Source organism: Zootermopsis nevadensis, unplaced genomic scaffold, assembly GCF_977971745.1.
Source record: "Zootermopsis nevadensis isolate Lab colony 2312 unplaced genomic scaffold, Znev_1.0 Znev_ptg000017l, whole genome shotgun sequence".
Lineage (NCBI taxonomy): Eukaryota > Metazoa > Arthropoda > Insecta > Blattodea > Termopsidae > Zootermopsis > Zootermopsis nevadensis.
In genome coordinates this window covers 7,088,961-7,109,556 of record NW_028259149.1, presented here as the reverse complement: position 1 = coordinate 7,109,556, position 20,596 = coordinate 7,088,961, and the positions used below count along the sequence as shown (strand labels likewise).

The 20,596-nt window shown below is 36.1% G+C and overlaps 3 protein-coding genes across 8 annotated transcripts in view; 2 read left to right on the top strand and 1 right to left on the bottom strand.

Annotated features, from left to right (window-relative positions):
- Positions 1-971: 971 nt before the first annotated feature.
- Positions 972-5,983, top strand: l(2)09851 (WD repeat-containing protein 1 l(2)09851). The gene is made up of 8 exons (XM_022071021.2): positions 972-1,428; positions 1,591-1,724; positions 2,016-2,156; positions 2,773-2,980; positions 3,204-3,375; positions 3,677-3,845; positions 5,019-5,186; positions 5,817-5,983. The coding sequence occupies exons 1-8, from the start codon at positions 1,269-1,271 to the stop codon at positions 5,952-5,954; spliced, it is 1,290 nt and encodes a 429-aa protein (XP_021926713.1). The 5' UTR covers positions 972-1,268; the 3' UTR covers positions 5,955-5,983.
- A 546-nt stretch (positions 5,984-6,529) lies between these two features.
- On the bottom strand, positions 6,530-15,006 carry Pms2 (mismatch repair endonuclease PMS2). Of its 5 annotated transcripts, none has more exons than XM_022071013.2 (14): positions 14,762-15,006; positions 14,482-14,645; positions 13,935-14,037; positions 13,338-13,477; positions 12,253-12,361; positions 11,883-12,083; positions 11,582-11,746; positions 11,229-11,481; positions 10,366-11,051; positions 9,754-9,902; positions 8,093-8,193; positions 7,657-7,754; positions 6,833-6,982; positions 6,530-6,733 (listed from the first exon to the last, which is right to left on the bottom strand). In XM_022071013.2, the coding sequence occupies exons 1-14, from the start codon at positions 14,843-14,845 to the stop codon at positions 6,668-6,670; spliced, it is 2,469 nt and encodes an 822-aa protein (XP_021926705.1). In that variant the 5' UTR covers positions 14,846-15,006; the 3' UTR covers positions 6,530-6,667. The 5 variants fall into 5 exon arrangements, with proteins under 5 accessions (XP_021926705.1, XP_021926703.1, XP_021926704.1 ...); XM_022071011.2 differs by having other exon boundaries at positions 13,935-14,140; positions 14,486-14,645; XM_022071012.2 differs by having other exon boundaries at positions 11,229-11,430; positions 13,935-14,140; positions 14,486-14,645.
- A 301-nt stretch (positions 15,007-15,307) lies between these two features.
- The window catches only part of LOC110833226 (uncharacterized), a 108,783-nt gene continuing 103,494 nt past the window's right edge, over positions 15,308-20,596 (top strand). Inside the window, exon 1 of one of the 2 annotated variants that reach the window (XM_022071018.2) lies at positions 15,308-15,460. The gene's annotated coding sequence lies outside the window, so the exon portion shown is untranslated. Of the gene's footprint in view, positions 15,461-18,818; positions 19,154-20,596 lie in introns of those variants that run through there. The other variant, XM_022071019.2, reaches the window with a different exon arrangement.

Here is a 20,596-nt window from a genome sequence, read left to right as displayed (position 1 = left end):
CCTAAGTGTCCTGTTCCTCAATAACCAAATAACTTGGAATATTTCCAAACATTTTCTCTAGTGTAAATGACTTCAGTTGCTTTAGATGGCGGTGCGTGACTCAGTTGTATATGAGGGCCAAAATAAGTAGTCAGTGAATGAGCAGAATGTACCCAGAATACACTCAGACACCCTGATGAGGAGGACAGAGATGGTCCCTGATACGTCATTAAGTTGTAACCAATTGTCGCAGCTGATAACTCAAAAGAATTTTATTAACTTGGTTTGCTGTGAAATTTTTGGACCATATATACAATATGTATTTTATACAGTGAAGTACAATGTGTTACAAACATTCAGTTTCTTATTACACTGTTGACTTTGTTATAAGCAAAATTTAATGCAATACACAATTTTTTAAAGAACTGAAGCTGTAAGTATAACACTATCTATTTATAAGTCTAAATATAAATTTGTGTATTGTCTTGCATGGAACCACATCCCAACATCACTCTTTCATGCTGTAATGTTTTAAGATGCAATGAGCAGGCCTACTCAAATTATCTCTTAGTTTAAGAGCCACCTTCAAAACCTAGAAGCCAATATACATTATTCTGCACGAAAAAAATATCCCAGAAGACCATCGTTGAAGATTTGTAAAATTAACTATTTCCATGCTATGAATAGGTGAGTGGGTATTTGGGTAAGTTGGATGGTGGTTGACGATGTTACCGACTGAGCTCTTGGTAATGGCTGCAATGGTTTAATACCAATTGTTACCGCCAGGTCACTTTTCTAGTAGCTTCACTACATCTCCGGATAAATAACAGGCTTATAATGAGTGATATTATACTCCACGTATGTTGCCACAAACACTGGTAGATCTGTGCATTGATTTATATGAAATTGGATCTTAGGGATATAACTATTGTAGTTATATCCCTAGATCCAATTTCATATTAGAGACATCTGCTGACAAGAACGAGTATAATTCCGTACAACACGTGCTACCAATGTTTACCAGCATAGGTACTATTAATCGGAACGTGCTCGATAAATAATCTTATTATCTACATTTTTATAACATTTTTCCATCACTTATCATGTTTTATATTGATCTGAGAATCATGCAGGTCCTGGGTGATACAGGTGAACCGTGGAGTCTATTAAAAATAAGTTAATGTAGACAATCCGTGGGTAAAGAAGTCAATGTTTTATTATGTACCTTGTGTATGTTGGTAATACTTGTGGATTGTGTGGTGTGGAAGTCTACGTTCACGTGAGGTGAGATGGAGAACAGTGAAGATATTGAAATGACAGATCATTTAAATTCTGATAATGAAGATGAAAAGAAACATGGCATTTATTTACCTGGACAGCCTCTCAAAGAAGACGAAGAACTTGTGTGTGATGAATCTGCTTATGTGATGCTTCATGAAGTCCATGCTGGTAAGATTCCACTCCACGTGGTTTTGGATATTACGTTAATTGCACAACAAATATTTCGTGTATTTTTTACGTGTTGCTTTGTGTCAGACCTTTTCGAGAAGGTCCTTGTTTCACTTTGAAGTTTATCTAACCATATCGCTTTTATTTATGTGCTCGTTTCAGGATCACCTTGTCTTAGTTTCGATATTATTCATGACAGTCTTGGCGATAAAAGAGAACTGCATCCGTTGTGTGCCTATATTGTGGCTGGAACTCAGGCGGCACGAACTCATACAAATAATGTATTAGTGATGAAGGTTTGTGTCAAATATCGAATTCGAGTGCTTCGTAATCGGTAGGCCCTGGTTTGAAATTTCGTACCGAAGACTATATATCCTGACTGAGTTTCCGTCCAGGCAAATGCTGTATAGTATTTCAGATTGGGCAATGACCACTTCCCTCAGTATTCTTTCCAATTTATTCATTAATAATCCCATCATCCAGTTCTATATTCTGCAGTGTTAGAATCTGTGACTTTTAAAAATGGCCTTACAGATTAGAAACAATAATCATTTGAATATAAAATGTTAATTATGTTTTCATTTTAGATGTCAAATATGCATAAGATACAAAAAAATGAACATGATGAAGATGACAGTGATGATGATGATGAAGATGAAGATGAAAGTAAAATTGCACATCTTGAATGTGCTCGAATTAAGCACCAAGGCTGTGTAAATAGGATACGTGTAAGTATTTACCGAGACGCAGTGTAACCATGATAAAATTAATACAGTTTAAAAAGACCTCTTTATAGTAAGGAAGATGTTTGGCATTGTCCATTTGTTAATGTTACATGTGTGAAAATACTTTATAAAAGAGTAATTTCTTCCAACATCTTCACCATAATGAGGAATTCCTAACAACCTGAAACCTTTATCTGTAACTTTTTATACTGATTGTAGTTACAGTTTTGTAACATTAACCCTCCTTTTATATCATTCCCACATTAAGGAGAAGAAAGTTTTCTAGAATCCACACCTTGCCTCAGAATGTCTGAGAGTAAAGAATCACCAGCAATCTGTTTAATGTTAGGTGTGGCCATGAATGCATTGCAGTAATGTTGAGCAAATTCCAGTCTCAAACAATTCTTTCTTTCTCAAACATTTATTTTTGGATTGCATAATGGAATATGTATGAGATTTGATGTTTTCATCGCAGTGAGGAGAATTATGATATTTTTTTGGCTTTTGGCACCTTGTAGACTCTTAGGTAGATGCCGGCATCAAAATCTAGAAGAACAACAGGATCGACCAAATATGTGATTTAATGTACTCTAATTTGCTTTCTTTTGTTGATGATTAGGCCATAAATTACAACAGTACTGTTTTGGCAGCTTCATTGTCTGAATTGGGGCGAGTGCACATTTGGAATTTGACAGAACCTTTGCATGCTGTGAATGATAAGGAGGCCATGGTTCGTTATAAAAATGGTGCAGCACCAGTTCCACTTTTTACATTTTCTGGCCATCAAGCAGAAGGATTTGGAGTGGATTGGTGTCCTACTATGGCAGGTGAATATACAATTCTCAAATTCAAGTGATGTTTTGTTTAAGAGTCAGTATGAATTCACATTTGTTGTTATATTTTATGGCTTGTGGGAAAATCTGCAATAGATATGGCTATTCTCAGTCTTGGCATCTTTGGCGCAGAAGACCAGTCAATACCTTAACCCTAGAATGAATATTTATGTAAAAATATAAAACATGCCAGAGATAACTTTTTAAACACTTGCAGGAGTGCTTGCTACTGGAGACTGCAAACGTAACATCCATGTATGGAATCCTGCAGATGGAGGAAGCTGGCATGTTGATCAGAGACCATTAGTAGGACATACTGACTCAGTTGAAGACTTGCAATGGTCACCAAATGAAAGAAGTGTTTTGGCATCATGTTCTGTTGATAAGAGGTAAATATTCACAAGAATATAACTTTGAAAGAATATCGTAAACTATCATGAACATCTTTAGCAGTGTCAGAACATCATGTTTTGTATCATTTTGTAAATGATTTATAATACTTGTCATTTGATGTGACTTTACATTGTTTGAAGTTACAGTATTGATTCTGTGGTTTTAATCTCCTGCATTTATATTGACATACTTTTGGACAAATTTGGAATTTCGATGAATGTGGAATTTAAACATGAGGCAGTTTTACTCCAACATTTTTTAAGCAATTGTATATGTTTGTGTTAATTTGTTTGGCAGCGTTCGTATTTGGGATACTCGTGCAGCACCTAGCAAAGCTTGCATGCTGACTGCACATTCTGCTCATGAAAGTGATGTTAATGTCATCAGTTGGAACAGGAATGAGCCTTTTATAGCCTCAGGAGGTGATGACGGAATGCTACATATATGGGACTTGAGGCAGTTTCAGGTAATTCTTTTCAGGTTTAGTTTTATTTTATTTTAATTCTCCTGTAACTTACAAAGCCTATAATCTACACCAAGATAGAATTTTTGCCACTTTAAGTATTACAACAGAGTTTATTTACTCTTGACTTTATTTAAACTTAAATACCATTTTGATTCAAAGTTTCTATTTCTAGAGACGCATAAGTGTCCATTGTATGAGTCAGACAACTTCAGACTGTGGAATTGAAGCTGTAATTTTGTTCTAAAACAAAGTGTATATGTTTCACATTATTGTAATTTGAGCAGTCCACTAGTAAGTGGATAATTTTCTTAAGAATATTTCATTATATTTAAGAAATATTTGTCATCTAAAATATCTTCTTTACTTTTACAGTTATGTCTGAAGTATTATGTAACATCAGTATATACTAAAAGCAAGTCTGCCTCATGGTCACAGTGAAAGACCCAAAATATATCCTATCAGTCTCATTCAGTTACCTTTTCGAGGCTGTCTTATCATTTTTGACATTTAAATACTGCTGTCTACTAGGGCAGTTTTCATCAGCAAGAAGGGCACATAGAGTTAAAATTAATGTTCTTATAACAAGTATCTTCTATGGCTCTGCGGTCCGTATTCGGTCCATGGCCTCCTCAATTCTCCTCTGTCCGAGGCTTTGATTGAGATTTTGAAACATCTTCCTTTTTACGGTGCAAGGTTGTTAGCCTTGCTACCAACCCCCAACCTGGAGGACCAGGGTACCTGTCTTAGTCTGACCTCTCCCCCTCGACCAATCTGGCTAGGGAGGCCCTACCAGTATCTATGCTACCACCAGCATAGCTCTTGGGATCACTAAGGTACTCAAGCCCTGCCACCACGACAAGGTGCAGGTACCATTAAGTGGGGCTTAAAACAAGTATGGCCCACAAATAAAATAACAGTCCTGGAATGCTATGACTTTGTTCATTATGTTTTAATCTGAATATACCAGTATATAAAATCTGTATGAACCAATAAGTTCATGTTTCCAGTCCAAATATGGGATCAGAAAGGGTATGTTTGTAATCTTAAGACTAAGGATCATGGTCATATGTGCCTTCCCTTCTCTTCTGAGTATGAGTTATAAGTTGCATTTATTTCATTTCCCTTGTTTCATATTTTATTATAGTTGTATTATTTTAGCTATTTTTATCACAGAGTGGGTCTCCTGTAGCTACATTTAAACACCATACCCAGCCAGTGACCACAGTTCAGTGGCATCCATCTGAAGCCACTGTGTTTGCCTCTGGAGGTTCTGATGATCAGATTGCATTATGGGACCTTGCTCTTGAAAGAGATGCTGAGGATTGTAAAGATGATATCAAAGTAAGTTGACATTTTTATTTCTAGGGTTCCAGTTCGTATGGAACACTGTTGGAAAGTTGCATGCGTGTCCCCGGTTTCAAATGCAGACACTGATTTGGTACTATAAGTATAAATTGACTTCTGTAGGCTCCTGAAGTTCTTGCTTAATGTGCATTGGATGACTTTGGTTGTATCAGAGAGTACTCAGACTTTAAAAGTTTCTGACTGCATTGTTGTGTCGAGAGAAATGTGGATCCTGATAAAAAAAATTCATCAAATTTTTGCTCTCCTGAGTGGGTATTCCCCCCCCCCCCCCTTCTTTCTGGGTATCAGAAGGAAGTCTCAGGACTTGTGTCTGGTGAGTAGGTAGGCAGTTTTACTGGCACTCTGCTGTGTTAAAAAAGCCACATGAACTAGACTGAGTGGGCAGGTGCAATGTCACTGTGAATTTGTGACTTGTTGAATTCTTAGTTTTTCTGAGAATTACTTTTCTCTTGAAATTCACAGTATCATGGTTTTGCTTGATTAAATTGAAGTACAGTACAGTTGAAGTACTGGTGAGGCACCCAGATTTCTCAACTTTCATTTTCGAGTTTCACTGCACGTGATTCAGTGTTTTAGAACTTGGAACACCGTGTTATTCTTTTACAGGATTTGCCACCACAACTACTCTTCATCCATCAAGGTCAAACAGACGTCAAAGAGTTACGCTGGCATCCACAACTTCCAGGAGTCATCATCAGTACAGCATTGAGTGGGTTTAATGTTTTTAGAACAATCAGTGTATGAATGAGGTATAAAATAGTTGTGTAAATAGCTATCGCTGAACTTATTTCAGAATTGGCAAACCTTACTACTTGTCCTCCATATGCATCCTGTCTTTCCATAGAAATTAAGGAGTTTATGAAAACCATCTGTTTTAATAATCTCACTATTACAGATCAATACTGTAGAAGTGGAAAATCCAACAATATTTAGATATGTTGTGAATCCACTGCTCTTTTTGCTATACATTATAGCAGAGGTAAGATACATGTTACTTTGTGTAATTTTTTAAATGTCTTTTCTGATGATCTATTATTACTACTTCTTTTGTTTTGGACTTATCCATCTTAAAACCTTCAAAATCTTCCTTCATTTTCAGGTCAAAAGGGGATAGACATCTATTCTGTTCGGTCTGGTAGACTGAGATATTCCCATCCATTCTTTGAAGCACAGTGATTTTTAAGGTTTCAGGTTTTTTTAAGATTTCTGTAAAACATAATGGATTAAGTTCAAAATAATATGCATCATATTTTTTTTACTGTGATCTGATTTGCAGAAAAATATGAAAACAGGGTAACAGAAAGGAATGTTAACCAAAGTAATGTCTCAGCACAGTTTATGTTATATTTATTATCAGATTCAACAGCTGATTTTGGAGAAGTATATTTACAGTGATCTTAGCACAGGAATATTACTGAAACTTACACGTATCATGAAAAATTAAATGCCACAAAGTGTTATCCATTATGGATAAGGTCCAGGTTGATGAGATGTCTCATAGTTGGTCGTCCATGTGGACAATTCTGAAAAGAAGAAACAAAAAAGATTAATGAAACATTGCTGTCTTGTAATAATCATTTAGCTCTCTTATAATTTATTAGTATGTTATACATTATACTTACCCACGGCTGTTCAATTTGTCCCATGTTCTCAATTAGACGCCTCATATCTGCTCTGCTTAAAGCTGTCCCAATCATAACAGATTTACGGCAAGCTCTGGATGCAAACATTGACCGAATTCTTGAGGGTCGACACATGGTATGTGGGGAATCCTGAAACCAGTCACTTTATCTAGACTAGTATAATCCTAATGTTTCTGCATGTTAGAAAATGTTTACCAAATTAGTACAAAAAAAAATGCCAGCCAGACTTTCTTTTGAAAAATGTCTCGTTAACACAACTGCATTCATATACGTGAATGAAATATCATTACAGTGAACAATTCTTCTTTTCCCAAAGATGTTTTTACTCTTAATACAAAGAAATTCAATAACATATACCTAATTATACATATGTATTGCACAATAACACTTCCACGATTATGGAATTTAGTATTATGAATGTTTGGATATAATTATAAATATATTGAAATTTTCATAGACATTTGGTAAGGAACTCAGTAATCATATCAGTTACCAAATTTGTTGCCACAACATATTGAAATACTGTTTAAAAACACTCCTAACATTCATTGTCCATGTATCATGGCTTATGCATGTTTCAGCATACTGGTAAACTGTTAACTGAGGAGTTAAAGTCTGGCCGGCAGTCCCATAGTATGAGGGTTCAAATGTACTATTTCCAAAAAGATGTAAAGTCTCTTTTAAATTTACAGGGAATTCCTTTGTATCTATAATTTTACATGCTAATGCTGCAATATTTACATAGCATGGGGACTGCAGTTTTGTCATCATTGTCAGAAGGTATACTATATACAGATTCTTACTTGTAGCATAAATATCAATTCATCAATGTCTTCTTTTCCAAACTCCCAAGTTTTGCTGACAGGAATTGCAGTCAGTTGTACTCGTTTTGTTGGTTCAGCTGGAACAATAATTTCCACATATCAATTTCCATCTAGCCTACATCCTCATACTCATTTCTATAAGGTACATCTTAATGCAATTCTCCCATCTATATGCCATGGTCTTCCAAGTGTGTTCTTCCCTGTATGCAGTTATCATCTCCCGTGTGTGCTACGAATGTACCAAATCTGGCAGCACGTATGGTTTACTTGCTTAGTACCAAGTCACTGGCTTCTTTGTGCCACTCATTCCCCAGCAACATACCTTACCCTGTCATTGTAAATGCATTTTTGTTATTGGATGAACAGTGTAATGTCTACATTGCACACAGTGACCGCATATTATTTAAAACCATACCTTTTTCATCAATGATGAAATCAAATCCATTTTTATTAAATATTTCTTCATTCTCTATGAGAATACTTTCATTCACTGATGTTAAATCCAACTTCTGAGGTCTGGAACATTAAGAAGAATATTTCACAGCATAACTTCAAATTTTGGGGGAAAAGAATTTAGACATGATTTTAAAATGTAATTGTACATTTGAATTACATTAAAATTATTGTAATGAAGAATAAAATGTACCTAAATATATTACTGTAAATTAATTTCAATTTGATGTGTGTTCATCGATTGGAAGAAGGCTTTCGATCGAGTAAAATGGAAGAAATTAATGAGGATCCTACAGAGAATTGGAATTGATTGGAGAGACAGAAGACTAATCAAAAACCTGTACATGCAGCAAAAAGTCAAAGTGAGACTGGATTCAGGAGACACCAACAGCGTTGAGATTGGTAGAGGTGTAAGACAGGGATGCTGCTTATCACCAATTCTTTTTAACCTGTACGGGGAATGGCTTGCCAAGGAAGCTCTGGAGGGAACAGGAGACTTCAAAATTGGAGGAAGAGTGATAAAGACTGTAAAGTATGCAGACGACTTAGTAGTATTGGCGAAGGAAGAGGAGGAATTACAGAACATGATGGACAAGTTAGTGGAAACAGGTAGAGAGTATGGAATGGAAATCAACATTGAAAAATCAAAGGTAATGAGGATAGCACCGAGAGCAGAACCATTGAACGTTGTAATTGGAAACCAACAGATGGAGAATGTGGAGCATTTCAAGTACTTGGGAATCACGACGGACGCTCTGTGCACCAAGGAAATAAAAGCAAGGATAGCCATGGCCAAGGCAGCTTTCGTCAAGAAGAGGATACTTCTCACTAGCAAGTTGGGCTTGGAGATGAAGAAGAAACTAGTGAAGTGTTACGTATGGAGCAGAGACTTGGACACTCAGGAAGAAGGAACAGAAATACCTGGAGAGTTTCGAAATGTGGTGTTGGAGAAGAATAGAGAAGATCAGGTGGACGGATCGAGTGACCAACGAAGAAGTATTGAGGAGAGTCAACGAGCAAAGAAGCATTCTGCAGGCGATTACACGAAGGAAAGCTAACTGGCTGGGACATATTATGAGAAGGAATGGATTAATGAGTGATATCATCGAAGGCCAGGTTGAAGGAAAGAGAGGACTAGGAAGAAGATTGATACAGCTAACCGACGACCTTAAACAAGGAAAGAAGATGACGTTCCAGGAATTAAAGCGAGAAGCCGAGAATAGGGACAACTGGAGAGCTCTTTTTGGGCAGAGCAATGGACCTGTCGTAAGACAGAACACTTAATAATAATAATAATAACATATTAAGGTGAGAAAGGGTGTAAAAATGGAAGATGGGAATGTTGGAAGGTTCATGGGTTATATAAATTTCTCAATCATGTTCAGAAGTTGTTTGAGACAGGACTGTTGGAGCATGTTATTACTAGGTCTGCAATTTATTTTTTCTGTATAATGTTGCCTTTTCTTATCTCACTGTATAACCTTTATCATACTCTTGTTCATTTTTGTGATCAGTAGGCTTATTATAGATTTGAATATAAAGCAAAGCTCTTCTCAGTGTTATGGACTTACTCTCCTAAATTACTTTCTTTTGTCAGTATTACAGTTATCGACAAGTACTTACATAACAAGCCTCTGGTTCTGCAGTATAGTGTTGAGCTGAAGCATCTCAAAATTATATTTCTCATCTGTTGCGTGCTGATCAATAATGAAGAGGTCTGGTCCAAGACGTGTCACAATGAATCCCAAGTTAAATTGGCCCAGTATCTCCATCTGCTCAGAAATACATTTTTCATTACATCACTTTTCAAGTAATTCAAAGTAAAGGTAAGTGATACAGAATATAAAGCTGAAACAGTACATTTATTTTGTTATAAAGATTACCAAGGATCTTTGAGCTATTCTATTTGATAGGCTTGATTGTTCATTCATGGGAGAGATGAGAAATGAATACAGAATTGTCAAAAAACCTGAAGGGAAGAGACCATTTGGTAAATCTGGGCACAGGTAGGGATATTAAGATGAAACTTCAAGAAAGTATGTGTTGACTGAGTTCATCTTGCTCAGGATAGGGTCCAGTGACAGTAGTTGTGAATATTTTTCCTCATTAGGAGAGTCAGTTAATGTGCATATTTAAATAGTATAAAATATCTGCCTATCTCTTTATTCTTTCATCTCTCCACATGATAGTGATCAACTGTATTGACATCACACCATTTAGAAACCAGTTACTCACCTTAGCAAACATATCTTGTGATATCTCTTTACGTAGTTCAATTTCTGCAGACTCATTCTTTGTTGGATCAATTTCAGCATGAAATCTGACTGACATCTGACGTTTGTCTTTGTTTGCATTGTGCTTCTTATGTTGTTCAATTTTCAGTTTTATGTGGTCAATGCTAACAGACATATGAACGATTTTACGACTTAAGTCGTCCATTTTCACATCATCAAGCTTTACTACAATATTTTGTACCTTGCCATTTGATACTTCAGTTTCACATGGTTGACTGATTTCTTCATTTGTATAATTCGTCCAATTATTTTGGATAACATCTGTATCTTTTATATCTCCAGGACTAGATTCTCTAGTCATTAATGACTCCTTTACTGATTCTTGATTTATTTCTTCATCAGTGATAACAGTGTTGTCATTTTCAGTTGTCTGCTTATAAATATCCATACAAACCTCATGGCTTGCATGTTCACCTTTGTTCTTATTGAATTCAGTATGGATTCCTTCATTCAAAAATTCTACAGTATCATTAATAACTCGAACATTTTCAAGCTCTATTTCATCTTGAGTAGTATTCAAAGTGTTATTAATACCGAAAGAATTATGAATTGGGATTTCTACTTCTGTTGATATACTTTGAATTCCTTCCTCTGTTCTGGGTGAGAAAAAATTGTTGATGCAATGCACTGGAAAAATAAATTTATAGTGCCATTTGTATTATTTATTCAACTAGAGAAACCAGTAAATTTTCAATGCATGAATTTTTTAACACACCAATGATGAAACTTGTGACTATCAGCTTCTAAAGATGGCATGAGTTAGTATCTACAGCCAAACTTTTACTTGAAAAATTGGTGACTTACATTTTGATTTAGCACTTCCTTCTTTTTTTGTTGAGTCCAATAGTCGTTTGACTCCCCTCCCTTTCACAGGTGCTGATGTAGGCGATTTTGAATGATTATAAGCAGGGGAATGGCTCCATTGCCTAAACATATCTTCAAGATTTCCTGCTGCTGTTACTGTTGGGGATGGAGGGGTTTGGGGAACAGGACTAGAAGAAATATTCTGAAAATTAAAAGTTGATGGGATTGTTTCATATAGGTGAAGGAGGGAAGCCTGTTCAAATCAATGCAATATTAAGAAATATTGGTTATACCCTACCATCAGAGTGTCTACTAAATTACAATAACTAACAATAACATTTTCAAACACTTACTTTAATGGTTGTTATAAGAAGCTTCTCATGGTCCAGAAAAATTTGTCTCTTGTCTGGTGTTACATTCACATCAATAGTGCTACGTGCTGTCTTCATGTTAAGGAATACAAATGGATACTGATGCTGGTTGAACTGATGGTACACTTCATTGACTATTTTAATGACCTAAGAGTTCAGATAAAGAAAGAAAGAGTAGTCAATCTTTTTGGTGTTTCAGTCAAAAATAGTCTCTCTTTAATTCCACCACATGTAAGCCTATGAGAGAACATAATATAACTCTTACAGAACTGTGGTACTTCACCTTTGTTGGCTCACAGGGTCGAGAGTTGACATAAAAGAATTGCCTGTCAGTGGTACTCCGACCTTGACCATGTGCACATGACGATATATATCCTTCAAGCTGGAATGGGTTTTTAGTAGATGTTAATGCTTCAGATATCCCATATGCCTGCAGCATTGTTTCAGGTGGTCTTTTCTGCAAAACCTCCATCAGACTTTGCACCTTACATGAAATTATTAACCACATGGTAAAATATAAGATATACTGTACATAAGATATTGCTAGTGCATTTTGGAATGGTAAGTGAACAAATAATGTCAGGAGATTATATACAATGTGTAATGAAAACTAATATACCTTAACATTATACATTACAATACTTAACAGAGACCTGTTTAGCCCCATAAATGCAGGCAATATTGTCGCAGACTGTTTCACTTCCTCGAGTAGAGACCACAACTGTGCGACCTCCTTTCTTAGTTTGGTTAGTGCAAGAGATCCTGTGAAAGGAATTATAACAGTTACCTTACAACGTATCTCATAAAATTATGTACAATAAATAACAAATCTGAAGAGGTTTTACTTTAACAAACTAGCTTTCTTCAGCAAAATTATGACCTTTCCAACAGGTTACAAAAATTCTGTCAAATAGGAAAGAAAATCAAGAGACTTTTCTGTTTCTCTGTCATTGTAAATAAATAAATTTATGTGCTTAAGTAAATTTAACTACTTTGTAATAGTAGACTGTAATATATCCAGCTTATTTTCTATTCACAAGTTTTCAAGACGTGAGAATAAACTGTTTTTTTTTCAATGCCTAATTGTCTATGAGAAAAGTATATGTAAACTATATACAAAACAGTAAAAGTGAATATATGTGAATTGGGCTGAAATATGCTTTGATTACACTTTAATGATGGCTTGATGAAGCTCATTTATTATGCAGAATTCATAATGCAAATCTGAGTCTGTCATCCCTAGTTACTTTCAAATCAATGGAACAGTTTTCATGAATGACTATGCTTGCAAATTCTATACAAATTTATACACGTTTAAAATTTCCAGTACAGTGGTAACTCACGGATGACTTCTCAATTTTTATTGAGTATTTTTATGCACATACTTGGACTAACAATGATAAATTTGGTTCAAAGGCAGAGAATGATGCAATAGTTTAATCCTGGATTGAAGGATACAGGTGCAAGGCAATACGCACAATTTCTATAGAAAATAGAGAGACACAAGTCAGTATGAACACTTCTAAAACGGTATTCTCATAGATATGACTGTTAGATGAAACTGTGATCATTTCTGAATAGTACTTGACATGCTACCAACAATGTGAATTACTGTGGCTTTTTTAAACATAAAGTAGTAATATTTATAGGGAATGTGTTGTACACTGCCATCAAATATTTAAGGGACAGTAACATACTACTCTGTGGTAATATTGTGCTACTTGGATAAATATCATACTTGGTGCCTATGCAGACTAGACAGTAAGCATACAAAAACTGGGTCATTTTTGCAAACTCTCGATGTAGACTACGATGAAATTCCTTCTGTCTCACAGGCAAAGAACTGAAAAGGTTCAGAAGAGATACTGTAGTACCAACCTGAAAAAAAAATTGCTAAACTGAAAGTAATATAATAAGACTTTTAAGAGAGGAGAAAAATAAATATTACTGAATACTTCATTTCACATTTTAGGCAATCACATATGGTTATTCAGTAACATCCATCAAGTATACCTCATTTACATTACTAATTTACATTATCCTAAAGTGTTAGTTAATACATGATAAAAATGTCACTGCATGTATTATGTAATACCTATACAGTAATTTCCTAATGACCACTGAGATAAGATGTAGCATATGTGTGAATGAAATGCACAGAATTTAAATATAGTGCAAGCTATTATTATTATATTTTAACACAAAATAAAATTTTTGTGTATTTCTGTCTTGTATATTTTTCTTTACTAAGCACTCAGTGCAGTGCTTGTAACAAAACCAGATAAGTCAACTAATAAATAAAATTGAGTATATAAATATTAATTGCCACACTTACTTGTCTGGCACAGGATTTCTTCCTTATAATTTTCCCTGTGTGATCAAATTCTAATCTTGTTCCACAGGATGCTGAAGAGTGTCGGGTGACAACTGTCATTTCACTGAGGGCACAGAGTGAACTAAGTGCTTCACCACGGAAACCAAATGTTTCCACTAATACTAAGTCAGTAAATTCCCTTAGTTTTGATGTGTGGTGTTTAAGAGCTTAAAGAAAGAATTGTTATTATAACATGTTGAATTATAATAGTTTATCTGAGCATTATAAGAATCCATACTCAAGATGCAGACAGAAATCAGACTAAATTCCTTTGCTCTAAAGAAGTGACTCTTTGATCATTATACAGGTTTGAGATTGAATGATAATTTTTTAAATGTATTACTTCAACATGAACTTCATTTTCACTCTATTCTTAACCATGATTCATGACACAAAAGAGACACTTTCATAAACTGTTATTAATTACATGTCCAAAGTGAGTTACTGTTAAATGTTTATGTTTCTCTAATACTATGATTTCGAATATTGTTAAGTTGTAAAAACTCACTTACTGAGGGCTTGAAAATTCTCTTCTTCTACACCAGTCCCATTGTCTATCACTTCCACGAGTTCACTTCCATAATCCTTCAGGCGAACCTCAATAACTGTTGCCCCTGCATCCAAACTATTTTCAACTAATTCCTTCACTGCTGTTGCTAAATTCAGAACAACCTGATAGACAGAGTATTATATAATAACAACTTAAACGTATTTAAATAGATCAGGTAAAACACTGGGGTCAAAGTAATGAATAACAATAAGATAATTCACAAAACTTAAGATCTAACCTGACCAGAGCAGATTTGATGTACAACATCTTTATTTATGGCTTCAATTCTAGTTGATTTTTCTTCTACAGATGGAAGTTCCATTTACGAAGCTAGATGTAACTATAAAATAATCAGATAACGACAATCTTATGCACAAAACTGAACAAAGTTCTGGATACAACATAACCTATACTTCACAGCATTACTTCAAATAACCGCTACACTTGTTATTGTCCCTAGCAATTGTTAATTATAGTTTCATCTATTCCCAAAAGATTTCAGCAGTGACATTAGCAGTCCTGCCATCTATAATGTACAAACTATTTTTACACCGTGTTTTGTTATGCGAAGTTTTACAAATTGCTGAAAAATATGTTCGTGCATTTTGGGGTAGAAGTTACGAGAATTCTACCAGATTACAACATCCAAGAAGACGGCGATCTTAATGTCCGCCGCCGCGAGAAGCTGTAATCTCAGCATGTTATTTTATGTTACGATCTTGGTGATTGCTGTATGGTTTTGCACTCGTATGTCTGCCACACAGAGACCAGATTATCGCATCTAATTCCATGGAGCACAGTCCTTGAGAAGCTGATAGTCGATCGACCACTTAAGAAATTCCTCGCTTTTTTAAGGAATCGAAGCGTTCATTATCATCGTCTTCACTCGTCCCTGCCCTGAGCCAGATAACTCCAGGCTGCAGCCTCATCATATTAGGTAAGACCCGTTTCAATATTATTTTATCAGTTGCGCCTCTTCCCACCACTTTATCCTGATAAAATTTATATGGGTTTATCATCTCTCCCTTGCGTGCTACATGCCCAGTCTATCTCATCATCTTTAATTATCTGCTGACCGATGTGAATGTTAGTGTTAAAAAATCAAGTTTCATTTGTCGTACTTCTACTCAGTCACTCTGAGATAACAAGCTAAGGAGAAAGTGTTGGGGAGAATAATTACGTAACGAGAAACTTATTGATTGGTTTTGTTCACTAGTACTGTGATGTGGTTTGAAGAACACTTGGAATATCGGTACATAAAATTTTCTCCAGAACCTGAATTTGTTGAAATAAGAGTATTTAAGAATTTCTTTTGCAAAGGAACAGGTTCAAATGCTCTGGAGGCAGTGTTTTTTTACGAAATTTGGTAACTACATTAAAGACGTCATGGAATCCGAACCAGAAGACACCAGTCGGAATTGTCATGTGCCTTTGCATGTCTCTTGTTAAGGAAAAGTGTGGAAATATTGTTTGCTGCTCGTGAGATTGGCCATCCCATGGAACCTTGCCAACTGATTTCAGTTACACAAACTCTTGTCCTTCGTACTTGGTGGTTCTGTCCCGGAACAGTAACCATGAATTGTTTCGTTCGGTTTCTGTCGTACGGTACAGAGGGATCATCGTTCTGTTCTTAATTAAGATACAATTAAGCTGAAGCTGTAATAATGGTTGTCACGTATCCCGAAAACATGTTAGTACTCTTTACACATATTTGTTTACACACAACTTGTTTTATTAGTATAAGGAATATTGGTGTTTGTAAAATGATAATTTAACAGGTTATGCACTGGTATAATGATTGCTCAAATGGACAGGCATTTTTATTTTAACTCATATAATTATGAATCAATTAACTTCAATTTACCGTTCTCATTTAAAACAGACATTACGAAGAGAACAGACCACAAATCAACTTTTGTGATTCATTACGTGCCGCATTGTTGCGTTTGTTTTAACGAACAAATTCATGGTTTCGTTCATTCTTTGTCCGTTCTCATATAAAATGAAACGGATTTTATTCAGCTCAATCTGCCAGTCACTTCCATGGCGGTGATTTATCCAGGTGCAGTGCTGATTGCGAATATCCCAATGTCACATGGGGAAAAAACGTCTGTAACAAATCAGAGTTGTGAGTGGCCTTGGATGGTGTGTGGAGAACAGTATTTTTAAGGAATCAGTTGATGGGCGCGTGGAGTCAGATATAAATCACCTCAAATCTCGTAAGGTACGTCGTATGTGTTTCATCGAAACTAAACACGATGCAACGTAAGCATATAATAGGACAGACTGTGTAGGAAACAGTTTGGGGTTTATGTGAATGTTTTAGTGCTATTTGATTTGGTGGACCTATCTTACGGGAAAATTTATAGGCCCATACGTTCATTGTACATTGCTGGGAGTTCTATCTCTGTTATGAACCATAACATTTGAAAATTATCTGTGAAATTTCAGAAATGACTGATCCTCGAAATAACATTAATGTACAAACGAGTAATAGCATAAGCACGCAAAACCATATCCTGTGAATCACGTGCTACATAACGACCAGTTTTGCTTTATTTTTCATTAAAACCAGGCATGATGCGCGTTGGCGTGTAACACAAACAAACATAAAGCCTTTGTGAATGATATACTCCGACCGAAGTCCCTGGCTTTTGACTGAAGGTACAGTACAACAGTCAAAACTCAAGAGATGTATCAGAACTGAACCCAGCTGCTTTGTGATGGCTCTCCATTCTCGACGAGGTCTCGAAAACACAACTTTTTCTCTCTCTTTCGCTCTGAATAAAAGCATCTGGAGGTCAGACCTAGAGCCTTTTTTCGGTTTTCCAACGTGGAGCAACGGGAGGACCTTTCGTAGCTCTGGGAGATGGAGGGCAAGGCTGACGTACTTGCACATTACTTTGACTCAGTAAATGAAGCCATTTAAATTCTAGACTTCACATGGATTAGCTAGGAGCCCGAAGAGGTCATGAGACCTAAACCATGACGCTGAAAAATGTTTACGTAGGAGTTAAATACAGGACGTCAAGGGAGTTCATGTACGGTACATTAGTGATTTTTATGTATGTTACGTTAGGTACGTTCTGTAGTCATAAGCGCGCCAAGTATCTTCTGTGTTTCATTTATGCGTTGGAATCAAACTATTAGAATACAAGGCTACTTAAAGTTTATTTATTTACAAGTTACGTGATTAAGGCATTTCCGATTTCTAATTAGATCTTCAGATGTTACGGATTAGGCCGTCTGCCGTGTTCCAGTTCAACGTCTGATGATGTGGGTTCTTTTAACTGTTGTACATCTCCTTAGACGGTGCAGCTGTCGATTGTAAGGTCTGCAGTCTTAGGGAATGGCGCAACATAGAACACACGGGCATGTATAACCTCTCCATGCCCCCAGTGGGATTTGAAACCAGGTGTCATTGCTGTAGTCGTTCAATATCGGACACGCCCTAAACAACGCTGTCACTGCGGTCTTCTGATAGAAAGTACAATATTACTAAATTATTGAAATGAACTGATTTTATACATCAGTTTTATATTATACTAGAATGTATGCTTCTGTCGCCCCAGTGGCGTATTTAAAACTAAAACATTTGCATTAACTGCTTGCTGCACTTCACGTTCACCTTCTTTCTTCGTCATCTTTGCAGCAGTAGGGTAGAAGTTAAACTCGAATCTCCTATTTGAGTAAGATTCTTCGTTGTCCCACAGATACATTTTTAATGCAATTATTATTTGCGGCTTTATTCCGGAACACACTATTATGTTTTACGTCTGCAGTTTTCTGTGACTAAACTTTTTACAGTTTTTATTCTTTATCAAATACTATTAATATGATCAAATAAAGGAGAATGTGGTGGGCGAGATAGTTAGCATGCATACATAATTTGGGCAAGGTAACCTGAAAGAAAGAGTCCTATAGGCAAACGTAGGTATAGATGGGAAGGATGATGTACCTCAGAGAAATAAGATGTGACAACATGGAATAGGTTTGTTTGGCTTAGGATATCCTATGATTCTCGCGGAAAAATAACGATTCTTTAAACAATTAAGACCCGTGTAGCGTTTCGTAATATGCGTAGATTCCTGTAATACACTGTCTTTGGTTTTTCTCCTTTAACCTTTATAAAATATTACATTGCAATTTCTGGCTTGTTTGTTATTTTGAACACGTAAAGTTGTAGTAGGGCGCATGTTACAACAGGGAAAAAAAGGCATAACCCTGTAACACGTGACAATATCGATTTTAGTGGAGGGGCATGGTACGAAGACGGCAAATAGTGTGCGCTGGCTGCAGACCGACTACGCTCATTTTTAGAATTGCTGTACTACTGCTAGCACTCGGCCTCGTATGTGATCTAGAAGTGAAAGACGCTCATGAAAAATACTGGTACCATTAAGCTACTGAAGTAGACCTAGGCAGTGTTAAATAATTTGTAAGCTCCTGCGGACTGTGGAGCACAGTCGCATGTGGAGAGCCAAGCACTTTGCGCCGAGTGACTGTCAAACACTGCAAGATACTGTGTTCAAACAAGGAGTTTATAGTCGGCGAAACCCCAATGACAGTTTAGTAAGTAATGAGACCAATAGGCGGTATGGAGCGAGTGATCACAAAATGGAAATCCCAGGTGAGATATGCGCATGTTTCATTACGATTAAGAAATGTAGCGCGCATGGAGACATGAGAATTTTGAGGAACATATTTTGATTGGAAAGCCTGAAGGAAATAGACTACTCGGAAGACGTAGACGTAGACGTGAGGATAATTATTGTAATGGATCCTCGAGAAATCGGGTGGGAAGGTTAGGTTGGGATTCATGTAGCTCTGCACATGGACTGACTGGTCGAGGACTACAATGAACTTTCGGGTTCTATAAAAGTCTAGGAATTTCTTAAATAGCAGAGGGGTTATATTCCATGAAGCTAGTTCTTATCGTTATGGAAATCATCTTTGAATATGATACCCTTGTTTTGATAGGTGAAATGTAATACGAAGTTGTATGCGTGTATTTGATTCTTCACTGAAAGCAGCGGCGTAATCGTGCTAGAAATTTTAATTTGAAGATAGCAAAAATTGTAGGATTTGAGGTTTTGACGGCGGTGCGTCCGAAGATGGCTGTCTTATTGGCTGTAGCGTCGTGTAGTCTAATAGAAGTTCACCAACGTTTCAGAGGTCCTTGCTGCCTTTATCATCAGGGCGATAACTAATTTCCATTTTCATAGCAAAAATTATTTACCTGCTTTCTCGAAAGGGGTGGATAAGAATATATTCAAAACACGTAATCTGTACTGTATATTGTTTTCACTCACCTGAGCGTATTTGAAATAAGTAAATTTACATCAATAAGTATCACAAGAAGAGGTCAAATTATGTATTTTTGTAATTTTTTCTGCTCGTTATGGAACTGTCAGTGATATTCATGGTACACATAAATATCTTCAACGCAAGTATTTGTTTTGCTTCAGACAACTCTATGGATCGAGGGAATAAGATTTCACACCTCGTGACTATGTATAAAAAAGTTCCATGTGACGTTGGTTGTTCCTTGGCTTGGCAAATATCAATATTAAGTTGGAATAAATGCGGAATACTTTCAAGGAGTTGCGATTAAGAAGTTATAACCGAAAACACAAAGTAAATTTGTAGCTGGTAGCAAAATTACATTATAAATTACAGTTTTTATTCGAGCGTATGAAAGTCCAGTAGTTGTTTGTGTGGATGGGTGTTGGGCCATTACTCCCAATTTTTAACAAACCCCGAGGTCAAGCAAGTTGTTTAAGACAATAACATTGTGTTCTTGACGATGTGACTTAAAATTACGTCTCTTACTGTGTTATATAAAGTTTCAATATTTTTCGGTGTTTTTTAGCGCAACCAAATTTTTCTGTCAGTCCGCATGTAACAATTCGATAATGTCTAATTCATTGCACTAATTTCATGATGACATTGCCAATCCTATGAGGTACAGCTCATAAAAATACAGAACACTACAGTATATGATTACTGAGTCACAGCCTAATGCTGTGATGTACGGGGACGAATTAAACTTTTTATTCTTTCTGAATATGTA

Coding starts and splice junctions, on each gene's coding strand:
- Pms2 (XM_022071011.2), bottom strand. CDS start 14,845: ATGGAACTTCCATCTGTAGAAGAAAAATCAACTAGAATTGAAGCCATA. Junction 14,141..14,485: donor AGAGAATTTTCAAGCCCTCA/GTAAGTGAGTTT, acceptor TCTTTCTTTAAG/CTCTTAAACACCACACATCA. Junction 11,747..11,882: donor GACCCTGTGAGCCAACAAAG/GTGAAGTACCAC, acceptor CTGAACTCTTAG/GTCATTAAAATAGTCAATGA.